This window comes from Aptenodytes forsteri, unplaced genomic scaffold (genome assembly GCF_000699145.1).
Source record: "Aptenodytes forsteri isolate BGI_AS27 unplaced genomic scaffold, ASM69914v1 Scaffold2, whole genome shotgun sequence".
Classification (NCBI taxonomy): Eukaryota; Metazoa; Chordata; class Aves; order Sphenisciformes; family Spheniscidae; genus Aptenodytes; species Aptenodytes forsteri.
The window spans coordinates 10,739,146-10,764,484 of NW_008795695.1; the positions used below are offsets into that span (position 1 = coordinate 10,739,146).

Below are 25,339 nucleotides of genomic sequence, written 5' to 3' on the forward strand. Positions count from 1 at the left end.
GCGTCGCCCCCGCCTGACAGCCGAGAGATGAGAGGTGAAGCGGGGAGGGGGGGCGGTGCCGTTTCGGGAGGGCTCCCGGTGCCCGGCGGTACCCGTAACGCATCCCCAGCTGTGACAGGCAGGGCCTAGTCCTGCCTCTTGCCTGAGGAGAAGCTCGAGAGGCTGATGCTGGGAAGAACTGGCGATGATGAAGCCCGGCACCGTGACAGTGGGTGACTCCGGCAGCCTCGATTAAGCAGGTCTTTGAAGCAAAGTTCTGGGTAATGAGTTATCAGTGTCCTAAATGATGCTCCTGAGGCTCCAGCCCTTAGGTTGTTGCGGGGAATATAAAGGACAGCTTTGCTCAGTCTTGTGTGTTTTCAACAGAGGGACATCTCCGCTGTTGAGAGGGGAGATCAGTGGATGCAGAGATGAAGAAGGAGTTAGGCATCATAGGAGAAAACCTTAAGTCGCAGTCGCTAATCAGGGTGCCCCCTGGGCTGATCTTAAGCGTTTCTGCGGAAGTGTGGATAACAGAATTATGGACCAATAAACTCTGTGACTGCCAAATAAACCTGCACGTGAGCAAGCACGTGAAAATACCTGTCATTCTGCTCTTTCACGCAAATAACTTTGCAGTCACACAGATCAGTGCACACTGTTGGCTAATGGATAAAAATCCTTTAAAACATAAATTACTCTTAGCAATTTGGGAAGCTGAACTCGGTGTTACTATAGATGACTAAAGAAAATCTCTGCTCAACTTTCAGCTGTGGTTCGTGACAAAGTAGTGTAATGTTCTCATTGACTGCAGCACTGAGAACATCATTTGTGGGGAGAAAATTACACGTGTCTTGAGAAAGCTAGAAAGACTTGCGAAGGAACAGCAAGAAGAAGATTTTAGGTTCTTTGTATCTTCATTTCTGTGGTAAAAGGAGTTCATTAACCAACAAGCAGGTGGTGCCTCATGAAAAGAAAGTAGGAAAGTAAAAGAAGGGGAGAAAATGTTTGCTAACACGACATGCGATTACCTTCTTACGTTTCTGTCCGTAGGACATAATTTTAGCCAAGAAACCAGTAAGATGTTATAAGAAAACTGCCTTTAAACGCATGGGTAAGATGTAAGAAGAATAACTAATGCAAATTTGTGTTCCTGGTTTTGAGGCAGCGGTAAGGTACTGCGCTGGATGGATCACAACTCTCGGCCAGTATGGCAATTCGTGTGTTTCTAACAGCCCGGACTAGGCAATCTGTAATCTAGAGGAGTGATCCCCGACTGGTGAGCCATGCGTTATTGGTGAGGCCTCAAACTGGGCTTTGGTGAATAAAGCTTCCACATTAACTAGTTTAGACCCTTGCTGAGGCTGCTGGAGCTGGAAATGGGAGTGATGAATGAGCGAAGGGCATTGCTGGAGCTGGAAAGAGCACTGATGAAAAGGAGTGCTTCCCCGGCCCTTCCTCTCCTGCACATATCGGCTGCTTGTCATCCAAGCAGCGCGTGATGAGAACTGCAAGGAGGGAGGACAGCGGTTCAGCTCAGGACGCAGCGGCAGGTAGGTGGGGCCCGGGAGGTTTGAAAGGTCTCGGGAGGCAGCATCATCGAGAGTGGGGAGATGAGGAGATGGAAGCAGAAATAGAGAAGGAAAAGGCAGTTAGCAACCAGAGTTAGAAAAGTTGAAAAATCTGCCTTGCAGGGATGGTAAAGCCCTTTTTGGTTTGCTTCAGAACTCTCAGAACAAGAGAGTAAAAATTCTTTGGCTTTTGGAACATGTTGCAGATGTTAAGCCAAGGTTCTCCTGTGTCTTGGTGAAAGGGCCTTTTTTTATGGGAGGCTTTTGAGTATGTAAACAGGAGGTCATACTTCATACATATTAAAGAAAATCAGTGGAATTCCGGATAAATAAATATTTCTTTACTTCTTAGATATCCAGATTGTTACAAAAGGATGCAGAGCAGGAGTCCCAGATGAGAGCTGAAATTCAGAACATGAAGCAAGAACTCTCAACCATTAGTATGATGGATGAGTTTGCTAGATACGCCCGTCTGGAAAGAAAGATTAACAAAATGACTGACAAGCTTAAAACTCACGGTACGGTGCAATGTTTACTCCCTTTTCTAGTTTCTGAAAAATGTTTTGTCAAGAATGTTTTCAATTTTAAGTATATTTCTCCTTCAGCTTTTTTCTTCCCCCTCTTATCCATTTCCTTCTTTTTTTCTTTCTGTCTTTTTTTTCTTTAAACTTTTTTGAGAGCTTGCTTTTGTCTTTCAGTTGTGCATAGTTCTGCATACACTGATAAGGGAGTGATGTAGATGTAAAATTTTTCTTACAAAGAATTTCCTGGGCTTCAGTGTGTAATTATTTACTCTTTCTCAGTGATGCTCATCACTGAACCATGTTTTGAATAAGCCGAGGAAGTCCTCTGCTGCCTATCTTCACTGCAAAAGGATGCACTGCTTGGTTGGGGCTATTTGGGTGGTGTGCTACAAAATGCTAGAGAGAAAAAACGTTGGCCTGTAAGGTGGCCAGATGAGATCTCTCCTCTCATTTTGCAGTCCTGTTTGATCTTACGCAGCAGCTTTTGCGATAGAGCTGTAGTGCTTTGCCTCGATTAGGATTTTACGGTAGCGTAGTCCATCATCTTGTGGTAGAAAGTACGCGTAAGCCTTTGGCACCGGAGCTTTTGCTCTTGTCTTTGCCCAAACTCACTAACTGATCCTAACAGGATAGGAGACTACTTGCTTTGTCCGCTTCCTCTGTGCGGAATGGATGGATGTTTATAGGCTCCTTGCTTGGAGAAAGGACAATATTTACAACTGGCAGGTTTGGATTGCTTTCAGTAGTATTATTCTTAACCCAATAATTGCAATTAAACTAGATTTGAGTGGTTTGCTTAGCAACCAACAACGTTGTTTTAGAAAACTTGAGGCCACCGTTACGTTTGAAGATGTGCTGTCTTCGCCGGGCTTCTTTATATTGCTCTGAGGTGCTGGAACAGAACTAAAACAGGCATGAGAAGTTTGAATACTGAACCTGACCAAGGTTCCTTCAGTGAAGGAATAGGCTTAACCTTGTTCCTGAATGAAGTAAGGCAAAAAGTACATCTGCTAAAGCCGTCATTCTCCCCTTTTAGGAAAGGGAAAAATTTACTTTACGCTTCATCTGAAGCAGGTTCTTAAATTAGTAGCCACGGTGACTGTTCTCATTTGGGCATAGTGCTCTTGATTATGCGTGACATTTCTTTGTCTAGGATATCAGCGTTTTGCAACTTTTCATAGTAGCATTAATAGGAAACTATGGTGTGGTACGGACCTAGCATTTTCTTGCAGAAGGGTACTTTCAATATAGCTATGAGTCATTTGAAAAGAGATTTTTAAACAGTGTAATGGCCTGATTTGAAGAGTGAAATATTAATACGTTAATAGTTTTATGTAAGTGTAATTCACTATTATAAATAATGCAGTGATTTTTTTTTTTAACAGTGAAAGCACGAACTGCCCAATTAGCCAAAATAAAGTGGGTTATAAATATCGTGTTCTACATCTTACAAGTAAGTAAATATTTTATTATGAATACAAATTACTAAACCAAATCCTCAGTAGTGTTACAATTCTCTCCTGCATTTATTGGCTGATGGTGAGTCACACAGGTGTTTGATATTCCAATGACATAGCGCATGCCAAACTGAAACAGTTTCTTGAAATAGAAGGGAGAGATGTTGCTGGTAAGGTCTGGTAGTTGTGGGTGGAAGGAGTTTTGAGTTTTCATTTTAGCTATGTGTTTCTGGTTTTGAGATGACAAGATAGGAGTTTGTCTTGGCTCTTTCATCACTGTTTTGGTTTGTTGGTTTTTTTTTTTTTTTTTCATTTATATATGGCACCGGACCCAGGAAAGTTCTGATACCTGTAAATATATTTTGCTTATGTTTTTGAAAACAAAATGTGCTTTTGATGAGGATGCAAATCTCCACTTACAGCTGCCACACATTTTGCTACGGTGCCTCATCAGATTGTCTCTGTAGTTCAGACTTGATGCCAAAGAACTGTCTGCTAATAAGGATGACAGTGGTTAAGCTGGAGATGTCTTTAGGGTAATGTTAAAGCTGGTTGGATTCCTAGCAGGCAAGGATTATGGCTAAAAACCGTCATCAGAACTTAACAGTTACTATCACTATGTTTGTCTGTGATAGACTGGAACCAGGGTCTCAAAAGAAAGCAGTATTTTCCAGCGTCTCACTGCTACCTCTTAATACTGTGTATAAAGTTAAGATCATACTAAGTTTAAAAATATGTAAACCAATGTAAAATAACAAAGAAACTATTCTCTTTAATTAGAATTTGTGATTTACTGCTTCAAAATAGTGGTGGAAATGTACTTTGATGTGTATTATTATCCAAGCTAACAAAAATTTCAATTCTAGGCTGCCTTGATGATCTCTCTCATTTGGAAGTACTATTCTGAGCCCGTTACAGTGCTTCCAAGCAAATGGCTCGCTCCGCTGGAGCGCTTGGTAGCCTTTCCTACGGGGGTGGCAGGTAAGAACTGTACAGTAGAAAAAATACATTTCCCGAGCCCGTGTGGATGCTGACAATGTAGTGATGAAGAGCACACACAGATTAGAAGCACTGCTTCTGTACGTTTCTTCGAACTCCCGTAATGCAGGGAGGAGTTTCAGACATTTGATCAGCTGTTTCCTATGTAGTCAATGAAATGGCCTATTTGACATTTTTATTTCTTCTCAAACAGTGCAGCTTTATCTTAGTATGAAATAGACCCTGGAGAAGGTTTCGAATCGGAAATATTTTTATATTAAGGAGTCCACTGAAATAGTAGAGTTGGGTTTAAAAACGGGCAAATACTTCATAGGTCTGTATCGCTTACGTGTGTTTCTTATAAACTGCTGGGGTTTCATAGTAGTGTAACTCCAGAACGATTTAGGTATGCTCCCTCTTGCCATTTTGTCTTGTCCGTTCCCAGCCTTTTTCCCATCGCGCTCCTGTTGCATTTTTACCTACTTAAATCCTTCTCTTTTGCGCAGTTTAACGAATTAATGATCAGAACGGTATCACAGGTTGTAGATAGCTGTTTCTGAGTGAAAAGCGTGCTGGTTCTATGCTAACGGGGTAAGTAGACAGGCAGAATGCCAGGACAATGTAGTGTGGAAATTTGCCATCGAGCTAAAATGCTGCCGGTGAATCTTCATGTCAGGCTAGTAAGTCCCAACTGCCTTAGAAGGAATTCCAAAATATGTTGTTGGAATTGTATGTTGTTGTCTCTTTAATAGCTGGCTAGAGAATGATTTGTATCCCACAAGCTTACTGGACCGGAGAGGAGCCTGCTTCTGTGCAGGGTGGGGGAATAGTCCTTGGAAGACATTTATTTAAATAGCATTTGAAGGGATTTAAAAAGGTTGACATCCATGTCTGCCTTCAAATCTCCTTTTTTGTCTTGGCTGATAGTCAGAGTAAAGAGATCGCTTTTGAATTCTAGGTGATAAACACAAAAAAGTCTAAAAATCACCAAAAAGGTAGTTTCTTCACGTGTGTGCTATGAATAGCTATGTATTCTGTGATACTATGTAGCATGATTCTATATAGTCTGCAATATGGATGTGCTGTATATTGCAGTCAGGGCACACCCTCTATTCTATCATACCAATGCAAATTTCTGTGCTGCTAGTTTGAATGACGGGACCCTTTAGAACAGCAGTGCAAGGCGTCTGGGTCAGTAGCGAAGGTCTCAGTAGAGTTTTCCTGTATAGCTGTATGGGGAGCAAGGGGAAAGGAGAGAAGTGTGGACTTAATACTTTTTAAAAGACTAATTTAAATTTCGGAGGAAATTTACTTTTTACCTATCTCAAATCTTGAATTTAGGTTCTAGCAAAGTATTCTGTTGCTTGCCATGCCTTAGACATTTTCTATTAGGTCACAGCAAATGTTTTTAGAAGCTGTGGGTTGTATATACCGCACTTTGGCTCACATTCATGTTATTTGGTGCTCTTTTCCCCAGACAATCTTCAGGTTTTCTCGGGACCAGCATGGAGTTAGCTGCCATCCCTTGAATGCATTTGTATCTAAAAAGAAAGATGTTTTGTTCCTGTTCACCTCATAACTCTTAAGTTTCATTTTTTTACACTTCCAAAGTTGTTTTCAGAAGCTTGTGTTCTTCAGGGTTCTTGACGCCATGACTGAAACTGTGTTTTTTTTTATCTCTTTCAGGTGGTGTTGGAATTACATGTTGGCTTGTGGTTTGTAATAAAGTTGTAGCTATCATGCTACACCCTTTCAGCTGAAGGAATCCCAGTAATCCATGGAGTCCTCAACTACATTTTCATTATCACTGTTTTAAATGAATTTAAAAAAAAAAAAAAAAGGGAACAGTTGTCTTCCATGAGACTAGGTCTCAGATAATCTCTTTGTTACTTCATTTGGATATCAGTCAGTATTCCTTTCGATTTATTTAACGTTTCCTTAGTTTTTCAGTTTGGTGGTCAGTTTTCAAAGAATAGCATTGCTGTTTATGGAACCTCGTGTCTATTTCGACAAGTATGAACACTGATTCATGGCAGAACCATAAGACTTTGTCATGGCATATATTCACCAAAACCTAAAAGTGCTGGATTTATCTTTTTAAGTTGGAAAGGCACTGGCATTAGGAATTAATTTGGGAGCTTTGCTGTTTCTTTGCTGCATAATATGGCAGTTTCGCCCAAAGGTGGGATTATATTTGGTGTCAAGTGGTACTAGAGGATAGAGGTAGGTGGTTTGGTTGGCCTAGCATAAAACAGAATTAGTTTCCTCCTTGTTACGTTTTACACTAGAACTGGTGTGTTCTTGGGCTGTCTTAGAAAATGTGTTATTGATATATATGCAGAATCAACCCTTAAGAGACTCACTCAGTTGCCGAGTAGAGGATGGCTGGCTACTTTTTCCTCCCTGACTTAAAATTCATCGAACGCTTGAATTTTTTCCTACTTTTATTGATAACTGACCTTTCCTTCCTTGACAGTTTTTGCGCTTCCCAAACTGAGTGAGGATCACTGAAACTATTTCCTTCCGTGTTTTGGGAGGGAAGGTCTGGCCAACCTTCTCAAGCTCCATGTTAAGAAAGAGAAAGTAGGGAACAGCGCTGTTCCTTCGGAGGAGTACATTTCTAAGGGCTTTAGCATATATTAATGACAGTCCAGGATAGCCCTTAACAGCTATGTAAATGTAAAACGGCAAATCAGTGATTTAAATGTCTGAAGTAGTAACAGAACGGTAGCAAGCAGAGGGAGGAGGGAAAACAATTTTCTCTTTTGGAGTAAATCCTTCTTGCTGTATTTAGGTACAGGAAACAGCCACAATATTTTGAAAGTAAAGGCGGACAGAATTCTTCCTAGGATCGTGCCTGTAGAACAGCGACAGAGTTGTGTTCTCTTCATGCTACAGTGGTATCTGCAACCCTGCCATTCCTGCCCCATAAGACAAATAGGTGGTTTATAAAGTTCTTGTTCCACACCTCCTCTGTTTTGGGTTTTTCTTTTTGACACGAACCTGAACAAAGCTCTAGGGGACACCTTTCCCTCTTCTGCTGGGCTTTGGCAGTTCTGGTTCAGCTTCCCACGCTGTACAGCAGAATGCATCTGTTACGTTATTTCAGGTCCTTTGCCTCCCTGCAGGAAGAGGCTAGAGCCCCTCCATAATTAGCGCTGCCTTTAGAAATTAGTTCAAAAGGTCATGATGCATCACGCGCGCGTGTGTATATATGCATGAAATGTTTTTGGTTTTTTTTTTAAATGTTAAATCTAAAAAAGAATTGGTTTTATATTAGGGATTACATTTAGCCAACATGAAAATAGATGCATTAAATATCATCAAGAAAAAAGATGTTGTGGTTGAATGTTAGGTATAGTTGTGTTTTTATTAACGAAATAAAGCTTTTCAACCCATCTCAAGTTTTCTAATCCATTTTTCAATGTTAATTACAGTTTTCCTAAAAAAAAAAAAAAACAAACCCAAAACCACAAACAAACCTGAAAACCCAAACCAACAACACCCTCCCCATGTTCTTGCATAAGGAGATACTGTTGGAATCAACAGGCCTAATTTATTATTTCTTTGAAGCATTCAGGACAGATTATTTAACTATGACATTGACGTATTTCTGAATCTAAAGAGGTGGCTAATGGTATTTCTACTTAGCTTGTTGCGGAGTTTAACACAGTGAAGTCAAGGAAAGCAGCAGCATTTAAAATCCTCCCAGCGGCATTTGCTGTTTATCCAGACTTAGCATGGGGTCACCAAAGGCGCGGTTTGTTGGCTGCTGTGGTCAAACACTTGGGTGAGTGAGGGCAAAAAGGCTTTTGGTCATCTAGTCAGTACAAGCAGGAGCGTTGGATTACGTGTGCTTGTTTGCTCTTAGCTTTGGGACAGCAGTAAAGGCACCGTGGAAGTAGGAATAGTTCGTAGAAGAGAACACCTACCCTTCTGACTACACAAAGTCATTCTTGGAAACCTGCCCGCTGCAGAGCTCAAGCACTGCTTCAAGAAAAACCTTTGAAATTTTGAAAAGAAGTATGCCGCAAGTAGGTTCGGATCTAAATGTCTTAATCACCTTTTGCGGTACAGTTTTTTGAAGTTTTGTTTTGTTTTTTGTTTTTTTTAAGTGCTACTGTCTTTTAAAATTAATAGAATACACACAGTTTTGCCTAACTTCACATTTTAGCAAACGTTTCATGAATTACTATGAGGAACAAAACATAATCCTCCTACCCTCGCTTACATAACCTTAAACACAGGATTTTTAAAGGCTTTTTGAGAACTGGATATGCCTGACTTCTCCAAAACAATGGTTTACTCTTGCACATTCATCTTTGGATGTCAGCTGTGGAAGTTACCAGGCACGCTGCTTTGATAAGTTCTAACAGTGGAAAAGAATGAAGCTTTAGAGCTTTATAATGCTAGTGAAAACAATCTAATAGCAAGTTATTTTTATTATGTGTGAATTCTGGAAGCTATTTCAGGAGTGAAGAAAATAAAAAATTATTTTCTTTTATTGCATTGTTGGTACTAACCCAATAATGAACCTTATGAAAGCAGATTGCTCACTTCAGCTAGCTAACAAATAATCATCAGCTTCAAAACTCAAACTGCAGAGAGAATGCAAAAAAACTGGAAATTACAAAACAAGGACTAACTTGAACACCTGATAGCAGGTAAAAATGTCGTAGTTGTTAAGGCACCTTACTAAGATGCATATGCGTGCACATGCACGCACACAGACCAGGAACAGAGGAATGTTCTTTTGTGACAGCGGATTTGACTATCATTTTGGAAAAATCTTCAAAAGAAATTCTCGGTACTTGTAAGATTTAATGTGCATTTAATGATGGTAAAACCATTGTTTTTAAAAAAACGTTTTAAATGATCCATACTTCTAGAGTAAAGGTAAGTTGATGTACTTAACCTACTACCAAACAAAATAATTAGTTTGTGTATTCTCATGACGATTTCATTGGTGTTAGAGGCTTTACGTTATGAACTGGTTAGTAGTGGTTTGAAATTCGGCTTGGGTAATCCTGCACCCTTTCACTTCTCCATTCCTCTCATGTTGGAACTTGAATGGTTGTCTCTTCAAACACAGCCTGGTCCAAAGAGTTCTTTCATAAGACTGTTTTTCCTGTCAGCGAATGTCCTGTGGGCGCAGCCTTCCGCTTCAGTGGAACTGTCCTTCCACCCTGTTTTGGTAACTTTACCAAAAGATGGTTCGTATCGCCCAAAGGAATTTTTCACTTTTGATCCAGCTGTTTCACCGCACTCCTGACCTGCATGTCTGTGGCTCCAAAGACTGCCTTTTTTGGATTTTGTACCTGATGTAGGAAGCCCGTGGTGCAAATTCTCAGTAGCTTCTGAGAATATGTATTTTTTTTTCAGCCTAATGAGCATTTTGTTCCTTGGACCTGGAGTTACATGTTTGCTCTCTGCCTTCTCACTGTTATTTAGCTGTTCATCTGGCTTTTTTCCTTCTCTCTCATATTCTTCCACTGCATCTTCCTCTTCACTGCTCTCTTTTACACTGTCACTTAGAGGAGTCTGTTCAGTTTTCATCAGTTTTTTCAGCTCCCGTTCAAGCAAACCTGTCTCTTCTTTGTCTTCTTTCATAAATTCCAAGCAAGTGTATTCTTCCATCAGTAGTCTGCCCTCCCTTAAATACTCTAAAATGAAATATTGTGGGTTTTAGGAATGTTCTTAAATAGCCTAGGAACGTAAAGAGTCACGAAGCATTAATGAGAACAAGTTTTACTTCCTTATTTCATTGCTTAAGTTGTTGTTATTGACGGTATTTCAGTCTTGAGGGTTATGACAATGCTATTTACTAATAAATATAACAGGAGAGGGCAAGATGTTTTTAAACATGATCGTTGTGCCATTGAATCCAGGTAAATATCTTTATTTTTACCTTTTTCATTATGTTTAATTTTATTAAATGAATTGGCACGCAAATATAATCAGTAATGGCTAATATAGGGCCAGAAAAGTCACGTACAATGCAACAGAGAAACCACATGAGATCTAAACTCTAGTTGTAATTTTCTTGCTTTTAAATGGAACCTAAATATATGTATGATTTTCTCTCCCTTAATTGACAACACAGTTGCTTGTAGCGTGGAGCAGAATATACTGCAAGTCTCTAACCTATAAATGAGTTGGCTCCACTTTTTAGTAGAAAAAGGTATGTGTATGCTGAATGCCTACAGTAAATGCGTTTGTCTGCCGCAGGGGACAAATTACACTAGGTTCTGTGCTTTGGAGAGACTTAGAGTGCCGCCAAAATGAGATAGAGTCCAAGCTTAACAGAGAAGCATGAAGTTGCAATTATTAAAATAGCTAAATAAGACTTCCGTAAGTCAGTCTAATATCGGCAGTGGGAGAGAGCCAGAAGAGAGTCTGGCAAACAGTGAGGAGAGAGATTCACAGGCAGAATCAGAAGACCTGTGTTTTCTGTCAATTTTAAAAGGGGATTTCAAAGACAAATGCTGACTTCAGTTAACTGGTGGGGTCTGGAAAGGCTGCAGGCCGAAAAGGCGGAGTACAAAATACGGGCATTAACGCGTTCCAGATTACTAGCTCTGTAACTGATCTAGTAAGTGACCTCAACAATCTGTTTCACCTCTGTAAATGCGCGACCTTTAGGTCACGTACTGTCTCCTACCATTTGTGAAGTACTTAGCATGATGGCGTTCAGATCTTGGTTCTTTCTACAGGCCTCACTATGATGAAAATAACACGGGTATTTTTAGAAAGAAAAACTCAGATAAAGGAATAGATGCATTGGTTTCTTCTGTTCTATAGAATCTCTGCAAAATACAGGCGTTCATAGATGAGTCCCTTGCATATAACTGTTATATGAGAACACAATTAATGGCTAAGACTTACATAAAATCTATTTACAGTGATCACTGTAATGAGGAGATACTCCCAGCCCCTGAAGAAGTCCTTTTCCTTTCTCAGCAATAGATCCTGAGCCAGAAACATATGTTGACATCGGCTACGATGAAGATTCACAACCAACAATTTGAGATCGGTATTTGATTAGTGTGGAATTAACACGCTATTAATTGCAGCACACTTTTACAGATAAAGCACTGACTTCTTACCAACGTGACCAGGAACTCCTTTTAGAAGTGCAGCAGTCTGAAGATGCCTTGTACCGCGGAGCTGCTCAGCTGCCCGTGCAGCACCGCCAGCAGCTGGATTTCAGTGACGCTTAATATATTATTTTGTTGAACTAGTTCCTGTCAGTCAGGTGCCAGCTAATGGCTGTCAGACCCATGTAAATTACCAATACCATCGGTTCATTCAACTTCTGCAAAGATCAAATGAGTTTCTGAGAAAAATGTTAAAGTATACCTCTACGTGTTCTATTAAAAGTTTCTGGCTTTGGTATTTTCTCGGTTGATTGCCTTTCTGTTCTACATTGGGCATCTGTGTATGCTTTGTTTGCTTTTGCTTTTTGATTCTTATCTTCGGAAGACTTTTCCTCCTATAATTGGCAATTAAAGGTAAAAATAATGAGGGAATACTTGTTTAGTGACTTTTAAACATACACAGTCAGTACAATACTTATAAAAAGATTAGTAATTTCTATTACTGTTATATTCTTATTTTGTATCACAACGTTTGTCCTACATATTTTCTGTAATACAGTTACATTCACACAAAATCCACATCCTACAAAGTTACGATGACGGATCAGGCTATTCAGGCATATTACTGAAACTTACGGAATAACATACAGCTTAGTTGGGAGCTGAAACAAGGGATTGGATCCAGATCTTTCATACCTTTGTTAGCCGAACTGGACTTTTTTCTGTTTCCTGAGTTTGGTACTCTGACAGCAGCAGTGATCTAAAACTCTGTTTATCTACTTGGACTGATCTGTTTATACTAAGACCTATTGAAAAAGGACAATCATTAGTAATACAGTAGTTTCTGGAATTGTACTGTTGTTATAAACAAAAGATATCTCTGATGACTGATCATACTGGTATGTGGCCTAGGATTGAAACATTTTTTTGCCGCATGTCTTAATGCCCTTTAATAAAGAAATTCTTTGTTCTGCCTGATCTATAAATGCTGAAACTGGAACACAAACATAGCTACCCGGACTTTTAAGCGTTTTCATCTGTACATCAGTACATCGTAAATATACTTAAGTTTTAGGTCTACGAAGTCCTGTTCAGATAGAACATGCGAAGTCAGACAAATGTGTCTGTACCCTAGAGCCCATGTGGCCTTAATTTGTGTGGTAACATTCTAATGTAAATTTAAGAGGTCTGGTATGAGGCCTCAGCTTTCAGGTTCCTAAATTCGGATCCTACAGATCCTAATAAACATGCTTGCTTTTATGCCTTCTGACTTGGCTACTCACCTTTCTCAAAGTTAAGCGCTTAGGTAAGGCTTTGTGGAAGCAAACTCTTCAGAGGCAATGCTTAACACCATTTGAAACATCTATGGTCTTTGAAAAGAGATTCCAAGGGAGTGACTGAATGAGACATTTAAAGAAACAGCTGAATGGCGATGGGATGGGGAAGGTATATTGTTCTTTCATTCCATTTTTAGACTAATTTTGACATGAGTACAGTAGCTGAGAAAGTTGCTAGCACAGCAGCAAAAATGTGATCTTACCTACATGAACATTCGACCTCATTCCCAGTTTTGATCTCTGAAATCAGAGGAAGACTATCCATAAAAACGGTGATTTTCAAATGTTTGCAGTTTGGTGGTAAAAAGGATGTTGATAACTAATTTGAGGATTACTCTTGAGGGCGTGGCCCTGATGATGTGGCGGGAGTTCGTTTCCCCTTTTGAGAGGGAACCAGCAAGTAGTTACTCCCGCAGCTTTTCCAGCAGAGCTCAGCGGCGCGTTCCTCAGACTCAGGACTAGGGGGAGCTGTACCTCCAGATGAGCCCGTGTGATCGTCCCACAGCTGAGCCAACTGCGCTCTCCTGGAGAGCTTACGAAATCAACGGCTTCATTCAAGAAACCAATTTTATTTATGTACACAGAGCTTTCTGATAACCTAAGCAAGCCTACCTTCAGCTATTTATCAGGAGCGTTAAAAAATGCAGCCCCACCTTTCCTTTTTTCTTTCCGGCCGGGGAAAAATTTTTGCAAACGCAGAATAGAAAGTAACTACTTGAAGCAGTAGGTCTTTCTAAGTCTGTTATAGGAAGATTCAAGTCAATAGTGAAAAGGAAAAACAATTGTCAGTAATTCCAGCTCTAGATTTCTAAATCATCTGTTTCCATTATCTGGCAGAGAATGAAACCTTTATTGGCCAAAAATACCGAAAGATCAGAGAACTTTGCTTGGGACCTTTTCATTACAAAATACCAGGTCTCTCTCCGACTAAGCTCCCTTATCCTGCCTAAAGAAAAGAAGAATTTAAATAGTGAACAGTGATTTAAGTACTGTAATTTAAATAACAATATTGCACAAATGTAAGTAAAATAAAAAACCCACAGCTGGCTAGGTGATGTAACTAAAATTGGAATTCAGATCTTCATAAAAAAACAGGTCTGACTTGGAATGAGAAGTAGGAATTTGTGTTTCTTAATTTTACAGCTTGAATTACTAACCTTTTCCCTGTAGTTCACTTGTAGTTAGGGCAGAGTAATGGATTTGTAAAGGCAACGAAGAGGAAAGAAATAAGCAACTGACTATGAGTTTGTACTCATAGTACTCAGTTTGTACTGATACCGTAATTTGAAGATTTCTGTGGGCATGTGCAATATTTCCAGCAAGTACGTTTGCTACCATGTAAATTTTAAGTGCGCTTCTGTACCCGTACGAAGAAAGTTCCAATTCCTCCTTCAGTTTAGGAGCAGGAGTATCTGACCAGTATTTTAAAGAGATACTTAACCCAGGAAGGTCAATGTTCAGCTCATTATCCAAAATTAAGGGTGTAAGTTTGTTGTGCAGAAAGCTCTCCTTTAGAATACTGACAGAATGTTTATAATCCCGAGTAGGAGGCAAAATATTACTTTCAATGTGGGGAAAGTACTTGAAATCTGTTTATTAGTTTCTGTATAAAACACATTTATTAGTAAATTCTAGATACTACATCTAAAGCGCCTGACAATTAGAAATTTATAAGTGCTTCAAGAAAACTGTCTTCAACATTTTTGTCCCTGACAAATACAGTGAGCACATGGGCCACATAACCGTCCTCGGCTTGTATGATTTGTCATCGTTTTTAGCTGTTGCTCCCTCAGTTCAAGGGGTGGGATCCACTTGTCTGAACACAGGCGCCTAATGCTATTTGAGATGCCCTCTAGCATTCAAGGTATCCACATAAGGCTGGCCGGTATTACACAGGACGATGGGACAGCCATGTCCTTCTGGAACAACGACGACAGGGCCAGGCAGAATGTGCTAGGGTATCTCAGATGGCACTGGATGCCTATAATTAGGCAGCTGAATGCCACACAAGGTAGCTGCTCTTGGAACGGTTGACAGACAAGATTGCATATAATAGATATTTCTCTCTGATACCTGTCTGAGCATCCATGTGACAGAAATAGTCTTTACTAAAGAGCTCTCTTCCTTCCTTGATAGAATTACCTTTCTATTGTTCTTTTCTAGCATTCTACTATATTATTCTAAATAACATCAATTCTGTGAATAGAATTAATTGAGAGGATATATGATAACTGGGCTATTACGATCTCTGGTTGCCCATTTAAATTTACTTACGCTAAAAACCAAAGGACTACTAAGGATAAACATTCTCTTCTCTCAGGTAAGCTGACAGTATGATCATCAGACTGGCCTTTAAACTTCCTAAACCTTGTATCGGAAAACTCCTCCTCTCCTTCCACCCCAACAAAATGCCAATTGCAGAAGCTTCAATAATGGACATTGAAGCATCTCTGCTATCTATAAGTTACGGGGTCTAAGGATTTTAAAGATGAGAAAACTGTTTTTAAAGTTTATTCATTAAATTCATTATTCTTGCTCATAGAAAAGCACTTTGAAAGTCTGTACTAAAACTAGGAACTTGCTACAGGAGGGCTGTTTGTGACGGGCTTTGAGTTAAGTGAGCCATGTTGTGGGAATTCTAGGTCTAGGGTGGCCACTTCTCCAGGCCCAGTCAAAGGGAACAGCCCGAACAAAAATTAGTCTGCAAAAGCTTTGTGGACTGATAGCTTCACCTTGTTAAAAGACAAATAGGTAAACAGCTCTTGATGCAAACAGACACTTAAAATAGCAGCACTACTTCAGTGTCACGGTTAGTATAGTAAAACTATGTATGCTAAATGCTATTCATGATGAGATTTGGGTTAAAGATTAAAAACAGGTCATGTATACGTATCCATAAAATAAATGAGCAAAACACCAAGCACTTCTCTTTATATTATATGTGCCAGAATATTTTTAGCCCATATAAAAGTACCATATTGGCTTTTATTTTGGAATATATGTCCCAGTTATAAAACAATTTAAGTTTCACATGATTAAACAACAAAGGAAAATGAATATACACATACTTTTTTCATGAGGTACTGAATTGCCTTTGTCTTTTGGGATTTTCGGCATCCGATTTGCATAGATATTTTTTACATAAAGCTGCCGATCCTTTTCCTAAGAAGAAATAAACACCGTTAAACTTCTAAGATGCATTAAGAATTACTTTTTACCAGCTTAATTTTCCCATATTGGGAGAAAACTGTCAGCAGTTTTGCTTTGTGCCAGGCCATGTGGTGACTTTGTCATTTACATAAATAGGAATCTGTCATTTTCTTTCATGAGCCAAATCAAAGTTCTCCCTTCTTAAGGCTAGGAGCACACCTACATGACCTTTTTCATAACACAATGGTCAAAAGATGAAGTCTTCTCTAAGGATTTTTTCATTCGTTGTTCTTAGTGGTTTTTTTCAGACTAAGTAATTTTTGGCTTTACTTCCTTTTTTTTAATTTTTTTATTTGGTCAGTGCCCTTGGTGACAATGTGTTCAGTTCTGGTTTACAACCTATTGCTTGGGAGAGGACATATAAACTTCAGAGGCACACTTTAAAAATTTATTTAGCAAGAGTCCTCTTTCCTTACTGAAATCTGTCTTAAACACGGAAGAGAGATTTCAGTAACACTCTCACCATATCAATTTTTAGTGTGAAAAATAGGAGCTGCATTTAATTTGGAGATACCGGTTGATCTGAAAGGGAATTGTGTGTCTCAATACCTTGAACGGTCTGACTAAGCCAGGTGCCCAAAACTATGACTGTGTAAAAATAAACTCTGTTCTGGCACAGAAATAAGGTTAATAGGCATGTCTGGTCTTCTTTGTGGTAAAACAACAGAAGGTTTTCTGACTCTAAATATAACATTAAGAGAACTGGACACACATAGAAAACTGTGGAAAACACAAAATAGAAATATTTTGGAGAAGTGTTAAGGTGAGAACTGTACTTTAGAATAATTTGCATTTTGGAACAGTTTTGCATTAGTGTTCCTGGGACTATAATTATTCCCATCTCCCAGATCTGCACATATAGGAGGAGAAGGGGCTCTGGCAGGGAAATAGCACTGCAAGTGCTGCTCGGGGGTCTTTGACACAGGGCCCCGGAAGAGCACTCTACTTTTTCCCTTTCCCAACAGCTCGCTGGGCTTTTGCAGCTGGGCAGCCTGGCTGCTGCCAAATATGAGGAGGAAAGTCTCTGCACCTGATACTTAGGTAAGAGGGACAAACAGTGCCCAGTACAGAAATGCAGATCTCCATGAATCCTCAGTAGTTGCCTGTTCTGCCCTTCACAATGTCTGCTAAAACTCCCCATAACGACATCTTTCACAGACACTTGATTCCATTTAGAAAGAGAAAGCTCCCTAGCGGAATCAACAGATGGATTGGTCACTTCATATAGAAATGAAAAAAAAAGTATATTTTAACTGTGTTACAAACACAGTTTAAATTCTTAAACTTTCTTGTTTACAACTCATATGACATACCATTCATGGCAGTTTTGTTTCTATTTCTATTTAGTGTCACTTTTAGGTTTTCCTGTATGTTTGGTTTACAAGCATTCAGTAAGTGTTGCAAGTGTTGAACCGGACATACTTGTCCTGAAAATATTTGTCTAAACACCAAGCTGGAATTTGAAACAAACTATTGAAACGTTCACGTAAGTCTTTCTGTTAAACTCTAGTTTTGCAGATTGTAATATTTGACTCATTTTGATTTGAAAGTGTTTCTATAAGGGAGCTCTTTTAAAGCTAGTAGATGAATATATTGACCTAGAGCTATCAAAATGGTAACAAGTTGGTGGGGATTCTTTGTACAAATTGTGATGCATTAATCCCTGTTTCGATTAGTTATTGAACTACTTCAAACTTTTGACAAATAGACTCTACAATAATGTAATCATTTTATATTTTGACTCTTTTTGGTAGACTATAGGCTCAGCTAAGAAACAAAAATTCCATTGCTAAATAATATAAAAGAGGCAAAAGGGAATGGGTAACATTAAATATTTGAATCTTCTTGTAGGAACAGAAACCCATTTAAAATCTTGAATACCTTAATTTTTTGGTGAAGAGAGTTAATTTCCATTTGCAAGTTCTTTGTAATTATCCCAGCTTCCACAGCTTTTTTGTTCTCATTTGCCAACTGATGACTAAAGGTGCTATTGTTCAACTTCAGCTGCTTTTCCAGGCTTTTAAAAAAATTATGTATTTTACAATATGAAGGTACTCAGTATGACTGTTGAAAATCTCAGTTCTTACCAGATCTAAAAAATAAGCATGCTAATATAATGAAAAGTAAACTTCTAATAATTATATTCTGTTTTAAACAATGCATGAAATTATGATGAAGTTTCTGAAAAAATACTTTAAAAATGAGGAAAACCTGGTTTAAAACCTAATTTTACTAAACAAAAAAAGTATATTTGGCATTCAAACATGAAAAATGAGGCTGTCCATTACCTTTCTGATGGACTAATGAATGCAATAATCTTTGAGAAATGTTAAGACAACATTTCTGTTCACGCTGAGATCTATTAACTGTGGCAGCATAAGGAGGCTTAGTGTAAATGAAAACTAGGTAATTTATGGAGTACTTTATCAAGTACTTTATCATCAGAACCCAGTGCCATGCACTGAAATTAGTTACTAAAATTGTAAGGTGGACACCCAATCCTGCAAGCTTTTTATAGCTTCTCACCAGGACTTCTGTAAATAGAAAGTTTTCTAAAGAGAGTCTGAATTCAGCTGTTTATATTTTCATTTTCTTTCATGTAATAAATGTACTTCAGACCTAGCTGTTCAGACGGTGAAATGCCTCTAAGATTACCTGGCTCTTTATTTAATTCTATGCATAATGTACCCCATAGAAAATAGAAATTAATTCCTGGAGGAGAATGGAAATTTCACTCTTCCAGTTTCGTGTTAAAAACTGTATTTCTGTCTTTTTGTGAAAGGTTCAATAAGAGTGAAGAAGCATGAGCTATTAAAAGGAGCTGAACTATCTCTTCTTAAACTCCCACCAGGCTTTTACTACAGTTGCATAATAAAACAACAGTAGAACCAACCCTAAAATCTAGGACACCTGACTGCTGCCTAATTCAGCAGCCGCCCTACAGCTGAGTACAGTGAGTGGCAGTAATTAGTGACCCGGAGATGTAGGTATGTCCGTACTGCCCACCAGCACCACGTAAAAATAACAGCGCTAGTTCCAGATAAGCCAGCTTTGGTTGTTCAAGGTAGTAGATCAGCAGCAGCCTGGTGGTCTCCATGTATGACTAATCCTGTGCTTTGCCAGGGTAAATTAGGGTCTGTGCTATTGTGGCTAGATGGCCCAAGCAAGCCTGGGTACCCCATGCTGCTGGCAGGGAGCAGAGTAGATGCTCTGCTGAAGATTGCTCTCCGGCTGTACGCTACGCTTCTGACCTAACAGGGTTAAGGCCTATGACTCAATTCCTAAAAGATCTATATTGCCAAACTTAATCCACTCATACATTTCTGCCAGATTTTAAAATATTGGAAGGGGATACTACTGCCATTTTTAGTACCTTACACTCAGGACAGCTCTGGATTAAAAAGAAAGTTCCATGTTACAGGATTTTATCAGAATCATTAATGTGACGAGAAGCAGCTAAAAACTTTCCACTACTCTTGCACAGAAACCTCCCCTATTATTGTTCCACAAATACAATGATATGCATATATTACCTGTATTCTCTTATTATTCACTTCCATTTTTTCTGTAAGGACTGATAATCTGTGATCAAGTTCCTCACTCTCTGCAAGAGCTTTGTCTTCTGAAAGCATATGCAAGGCCTGCAAAGCATCTTTAGTTTTTAGCAGCTCTGCTTCAACTTTTCTGAGCTTCCTGGATGTGTTTCTCTCGTCCTCCTGAGACATCCTCAGGAGTTTCCTTAAAGCTCTCACCTCATTATAATGACTTGCTAAAAGATCCAGCAAGTTACTTTCTGAATTTTCATATCTACCTATCGCTTTTGAGTGTCGATGCTGAAGCTGTTTCAAAACGTGGTTTTCTAAGCTTGATGCTTCTAGTTTGTGTTGTAAATCAAATATTTCATTCTTCAGCTCTTTAATTTTGTGAAGTCTTGCTGATGATATTCGCTGAGCCACTGCATTTTTTTTCTGGGAAATCATACTACTCTGCAGGCTTAAAAACGAAGAATTCTCACGTGGTATCTTCTCAGCTGGCAATTTTTTTCCTCCTGCATTCAGACCAAAGTAAACTGACATTGATATACAGCAATCATTTGAGACAGCAACATCACTGTGTGCCTTTACTGCTCACATAAGCTCATATACTGCTTATCCAAGCTACTTAACTGTGGTATATTTAATAAAACGCCCAAGATCTATACTAAGACTCCAATGTTCAAGTATTTCGCAGATAAATCCATTGAAGATTTTATATCTCTGCGTGTGCATTTATGTGGCTGCACTGGGCTATAGCTAACTAGGTCTGTAGGAGGTCAAGGTTCCCCCCTTTCAGTCTCTGAAGCCATTTCCATTCGGAACAGCCATCATGCTCACTTTCCATTAATAAGGGTAACTACGTAGGGGGTGTCTTCTGAGGCAAACAGCAATAATACTCTGGGAATAACTTAGTAAAGTATGTTTATGTTAACATGTTACTCCAGTATCAATGGAAACAAATTTTCTCTCTGTAAATCATGCAGTTCACTAATGTAGGCATGATCTGGGGACTGATGAACCAAATTCACCCCATCTAGAAATACTCCCAAGAGGGAGGACCTACACCTTGAACAGGAGCGTGATAAAAAAACCCAACATAGTAATCTATAGGTCTGCACGAACTCAAAAAACAAGGTGCTCACAACAGCACATGGTTAATTTTTTCTGCAGCTAGGATTTCTAACCAGCTTTCTAGAATTTTCAAGTCAGCTTTGAACTGAACTACATTTTTAACCCTTACATGCTTATTAGAACAGTTACGCAGCTGTGTACACTGTTTCTATACAGCAATTGAAAAAAATCTTTATGGGCTAGCATTCTAAGTGTATTACTGCCATTTGCCTTTCTAAAGAAGCATTCTAAGTGAATTACTCTCATTTTCCTTTGCTGAAACATAATTAGAATTTGAAAATAGTCAAGACTGTAAATCTGAGCGTGTTCCCCTTTTTCAGGCATATATTCAATTTCACTATAGCTCTCAAGACATTTCAGGCAGTATTTTGCTAGAAGTTGATTATAATAATTTATAGATCACATAACATTTTATGGATAAAATAGGCAAGGCCCTAACTTAAAAAACACCAGAGGAAAAGAACAGATCTTTTCAAGCACTTCTGTTGAATCCAATGGGTGTTCTGCACACAAACTCTTTACAGGAGCAGGCCCCAACCAGAACACTCCATTGCAGATGGGAGGCAACATCAAATCAGCAGTAGGAAAAGGAAAGGAGGACACTGCTGAGGGCACCACCACGCCATGGCCTCGCTGCTTCCATGACCTAAGCCAGAATAGTGGAAAGCTACAGAAAGAGTGTTATCTAGGAAGACAGAGATGCGTGGGGCAGTCGTTTCAGTGGGGAAATGGCTCTTCCCTGCCGCAGCAGCACCTATTCCTCTCTCTCCCCTTTCCTGCTGGCAGCAGCTGCAACAACCTTCCGGTTCTCCACAGCTTCAGCCCAGCTCTGCTCCTCCCCTTCCCAAGGCAGGGCCTGGAGTCTGGCCTGGGCCCTGACACCCATGCCTGGTGTGCGAGGCAGCAAGTTTGAGGAAAGTATGAAGGGGGTCAGTTACACAAAAAGGTAGACTGATGATAATGGGGTGAAGTTGGAATGGCATGGAGAACAACCACGCTGCCTGTCCTTTGCTCTTACTCCTGAAATACCCGATGTACTCCACCGTTTCAGGATACAAACCAGACGGTCTTTGTTCTGCTGGCTCTGCTGATAGAGGAGAGGAAGCGGGGGCAAGCTGGTAGGACCTCGCTCATACAGAACCACACAAGGAGAATAGACTATCAAATTCAATGTGATAGCAAAAGGAAAGGATAGAAAGAATCTGAGATTAGGAATCAAAAGGGGGAGAGACTGTGATTTGGGCGGGGCAGTTATTTTGTTTACATATGTTTTAAATGGATTAAGACGGACTATCATGGAGGTTCAAGTAAACAGAGAAGAAATTATAGCTGTCAGCTGAGGTCAGACACGTTCAAGACCTTCTGCAGTTAGCAAAATTAACAGGTGCTGTGAAAAAAACTCACCAGAGGTAAAAACCAAAGCAAATGGAAGGTATGCAAGCATCACACCTGCATGTTCTCTGTAATACGATTCCACTGCAGGAAGACTACAATATGACCACAAATGTTGTCACACAAATATTTGCAAAATGAGAACAACCATTACCTTAGTATTTTATTTTGCCAGAATGGAATGAGAGGATGTAAAAGAAATGGGAAAATACCTTCCTGCAAAAGCTGACAAAAATACTGTAAAATCTATACACGTCTACACAGGGTGAAAATGTAGGTTATAATTGTGTTCCTGGGAAACCAATCATTTCAAGTAGCCATGAACAAGCAAAAATAACCACTTAAAATATCCAACACAGCTAGTAGCCAATAACGATTCTTCTGCTAAACAGATTTTAAAAATGTGGTTATTCTTTCTGGTCTGCTAGTTTCATGCCCGTATGACTTCTTCACAGCAGCATATAACTTATATAATAGAAGAGATAATCAGTGGTCCCTCTCTCTTCTTTTGGTTGATTTGCATCTTGTGGATTTGGTAGATCTAGATGAAATTTTGAAGCTTAGCAGGAAAAGGGTCGTTGGTTTTACACTCATTTTTTTGATGTGGTATGGTGGGATTTAAGAAAGTATGGGTCTAGATATGAAAACATGCAGACATGAAAAGATTCTTCACTGTTAACATTTAAGTAAAGGGAATATATTTGTGCTATATGGTCATTCCATTGAAGCACAAACTTAATTTTACATGATACACCATGACTAAGCTGGCCAAAACATGTCTTTTTTGTCAAAACTGACACTTTTGTGCAGACATATAATTTTTGAGTAACTTTCCTCAGGAAAGGCTTCTTCAGACTCATCATGTGATGCATGGTCAAAACCAGAAATTGCAGTATATGTGGGAGAGCCATTTTCAAGTCATCAGATTAAAACTGAGGAATAAGGATTGCAGAGGCACTCCCACATCTCAGGTGATTATCCTGCCTCTTGGATCACCGAGTATTGTGGGATAACACAATAGGGAATCTCTATCTCTCTTCCCTCCCCTTCCTACTGTTTGAAATATGATTTATTACTTTTCTTCACTGAAAAACTGTTTCCCCTGTCTTCCTAATTACTGAAAAAATGCCAAAGAAAGGGAACAGCTGTATTTCTCAAGAGAGTCTCATTTTACTACTACCAGAAAACAAAGTACCTTTTTTATCATCTTGGAGGAAGATGATTTTATTTTGCCAGAATGGAATGAGAGGATGTAAAAGAAATGGGAAAATACCTTCCTGCAAAAGCTGACAAAAATACTGTAAAATCTATACATGTCTACACAGGGTGAAAATGTAGGTTATAATTGTGTTCCTGGGAAACCAATCATTTCAAGTAGCCATGAACAAGCAAAAATAACCACTTAAAATATCCAACACAGCTAGTAGCCAATAACGATTCTTCTGCTAAACAGATTTTAAAAATGTGGTTATTCTTTCTGGTCTGCTAGTTTCATGCCCGTATGACTTCTTCACAGCAGCATATAACTTATATAATAGAAGAGATAATCAGTGGTCCCTCTCTCTTCTTTTGGTTGATTTGCATCTTGTGGATTTGGTAGATCTAGATGAAATTTTGAAGCTTAGCAGGAAAAGGGTCGTTGGTTTTACACTCATTTTTTTGATGTGGTATGGTGGGATTTAAGAAAGTATGGGTCTAGATATGAAAACATGCAGACATGAAAAGATTCTTCACTGTTAACATTTAAGTAAAGGGAATATATTTGTGCTATATGGTCATTCCATTGAAGCACAAACTTAATTTTACATGATACACCATGACTAAGCTGGCCAAAACATGTCTTTTTTGTCAAAACTGACACTTTTGTGCAGACATATAATTTTTGAGTAACTTTCCTCAGGAAAGGCTTCTTCAGACTCATCATGTGATGCATGGTCAAAACCAGAAATTGCAGTATATGTGGGAGAGCCATTTTCAAGTCATCAGATTAAAACTGAGGAATAAGGATTGCAGAGGCACTCCCACATCTCAGGTGATTATCCTGCCTCTTGGATCACCGAGTATTGTGGGATAACACAATAGGGAATCTCTATCTCTCTTCCCTCCCCTTCCTACTGTTTGAAATATGATTTATTACTTTTCTTCACTGAAAAACTGTTTCCCCTGTCTTCCTAATTACTGAAAAAATGCCAAAGAAAGGGAACAGCTGTATTTCTCAAGAGAGTCTCATTTTACTACTACCAGAAAACAAAGTACCTTTTTTATCATCTTGGAGGAAGATGATTTTATTTTGCCAGAATGGAATGAGAGGATGTAAAAGAAATGGGAAAATACCTTCCTGCAAAAGCTGACAAAAATACTGTAAAATCTATACATGTCTACACAGGGTGAAAATGTAGGTTATAATTGTGTTGTTCCTGGGACGAACGCATATCACCTGTCTTCTTTTCTTCTTTTCCTTTTTCTTTTTTTCCTTTTCCTGTGTTTTCTTCTCTTCAGTTCCTGATATTTCTAAACGTTTCCTGCTTCTAGCTGTTTCAGAGCAAGTCACTGACAAAGCCCTCAGAATAGTTAGCGTGAGAATTTTCACTTCTGTATTCTCTACTGCGTCACCTACAATCATTACCTCTGCTACAGCTGCTGCTGATACTTCTGTGCTTCGGTGAATCTTTAGTATCCCGGCTTTTTGTGCCACATTCTGACTTATTATCTTCTGTCACTAAAATATGGAGGAAACAATCATCTGAGTTCACCACTGTGTTATGGTAGAAGACTCAAGGAGTTGACCTCCATAACCTGTCAGGAATCAGAATGTTACTGAGTTGTTTACAGCTAACATAAACAATACTAAACAGTGTTCAACTATATTAAACGATGCTAAGAAATACTAAGTTACCTTTCAAAAAAAAAAGTAATTACTCTTTAACTCTGTGCTGGTTTTGGCTGGGATAGAGTTAGTTTTCTTCACAGTAGCTGGTATGGGGCTATGCTTTGGATTTGTGCTGGCAAGTGTTGATCTGTTGGCAACAGAGATGTTTTGGCTATTGCTGAGCAGGGCTTACACAAAGTCAAGGCCTTTTCTGCTCCTCACCCCACCCCACCAGCGAGTAGGCTGGGGGTGTACAAG

General features: G+C 39.2%; 3 protein-coding genes across 3 annotated transcripts in view; 1 reads left to right on the forward strand and 2 right to left on the reverse strand.

Annotated features, from left to right (window-relative positions):
• HMGN1 (high mobility group nucleosome binding domain 1) overlaps positions 1-1,037 on the reverse strand; it is a 9,950-nt gene extending 8,913 nt beyond the window's left edge. The window contains exon 1 of the mRNA XM_009283084.1: positions 1,011-1,037. Within this exon, the coding sequence (XP_009281359.1) occupies positions 1,011-1,037 (27 nt within the window). The remainder of the gene's footprint in view (positions 1-1,010) is intronic.
• A 392-nt stretch (positions 1,038-1,429) lies between these two features.
• Positions 1,430-7,909, forward strand: WRB (tryptophan rich basic protein). Its single transcript, XM_009282995.2, has 5 exons — positions 1,430-1,532; positions 1,903-2,068; positions 3,460-3,527; positions 4,398-4,512; positions 6,196-7,909. The coding sequence occupies exons 2-5, from the start codon at positions 1,945-1,947 to the stop codon at positions 6,267-6,269; spliced, it is 381 nt and encodes a 126-aa protein (XP_009281270.1). The 5' UTR covers positions 1,430-1,532; positions 1,903-1,944; the 3' UTR covers positions 6,270-7,909.
• A 1,637-nt stretch (positions 7,910-9,546) lies between these two features.
• Positions 9,547-25,339, reverse strand: part of LCA5L (LCA5L, lebercilin like) — a 19,424-nt gene continuing 3,631 nt past the window's right edge. Inside the window, 8 exon segments of the mRNA XM_009283085.2 lie at positions 9,547-10,172; positions 11,869-12,001; positions 12,303-12,412; positions 16,012-16,105; positions 18,035-18,170; positions 18,241-18,245; positions 19,687-20,222; positions 24,637-24,925. Coding sequence (XP_009281360.2) covers positions 9,547-10,172; positions 11,869-12,001; positions 12,303-12,412; positions 16,012-16,105; positions 18,035-18,170; positions 18,241-18,245; positions 19,687-20,222; positions 24,637-24,925 — 1,929 coding nt within the window.

Bases quoted from the DNA above. Each gene is read 5' to 3' on its own strand.
- WRB (XM_009282995.2), top strand. From the start codon at position 1,945: ATGAGAGCTGAAATTCAGAACATGAAGCAAGAACTCTCAACCATTAGT. The intron at 2,069-3,459 runs GTACGGTGCAAT...TTTTTTTAACAG, and splicing joins TGACAAGCTTAAAACTCACG to TGAAAGCACGAACTGCCCAA. The intron at 4,513-6,195 runs GTAAGAACTGTA...TATCTCTTTCAG, and splicing joins CTTTCCTACGGGGGTGGCAG to GTGGTGTTGGAATTACATGT.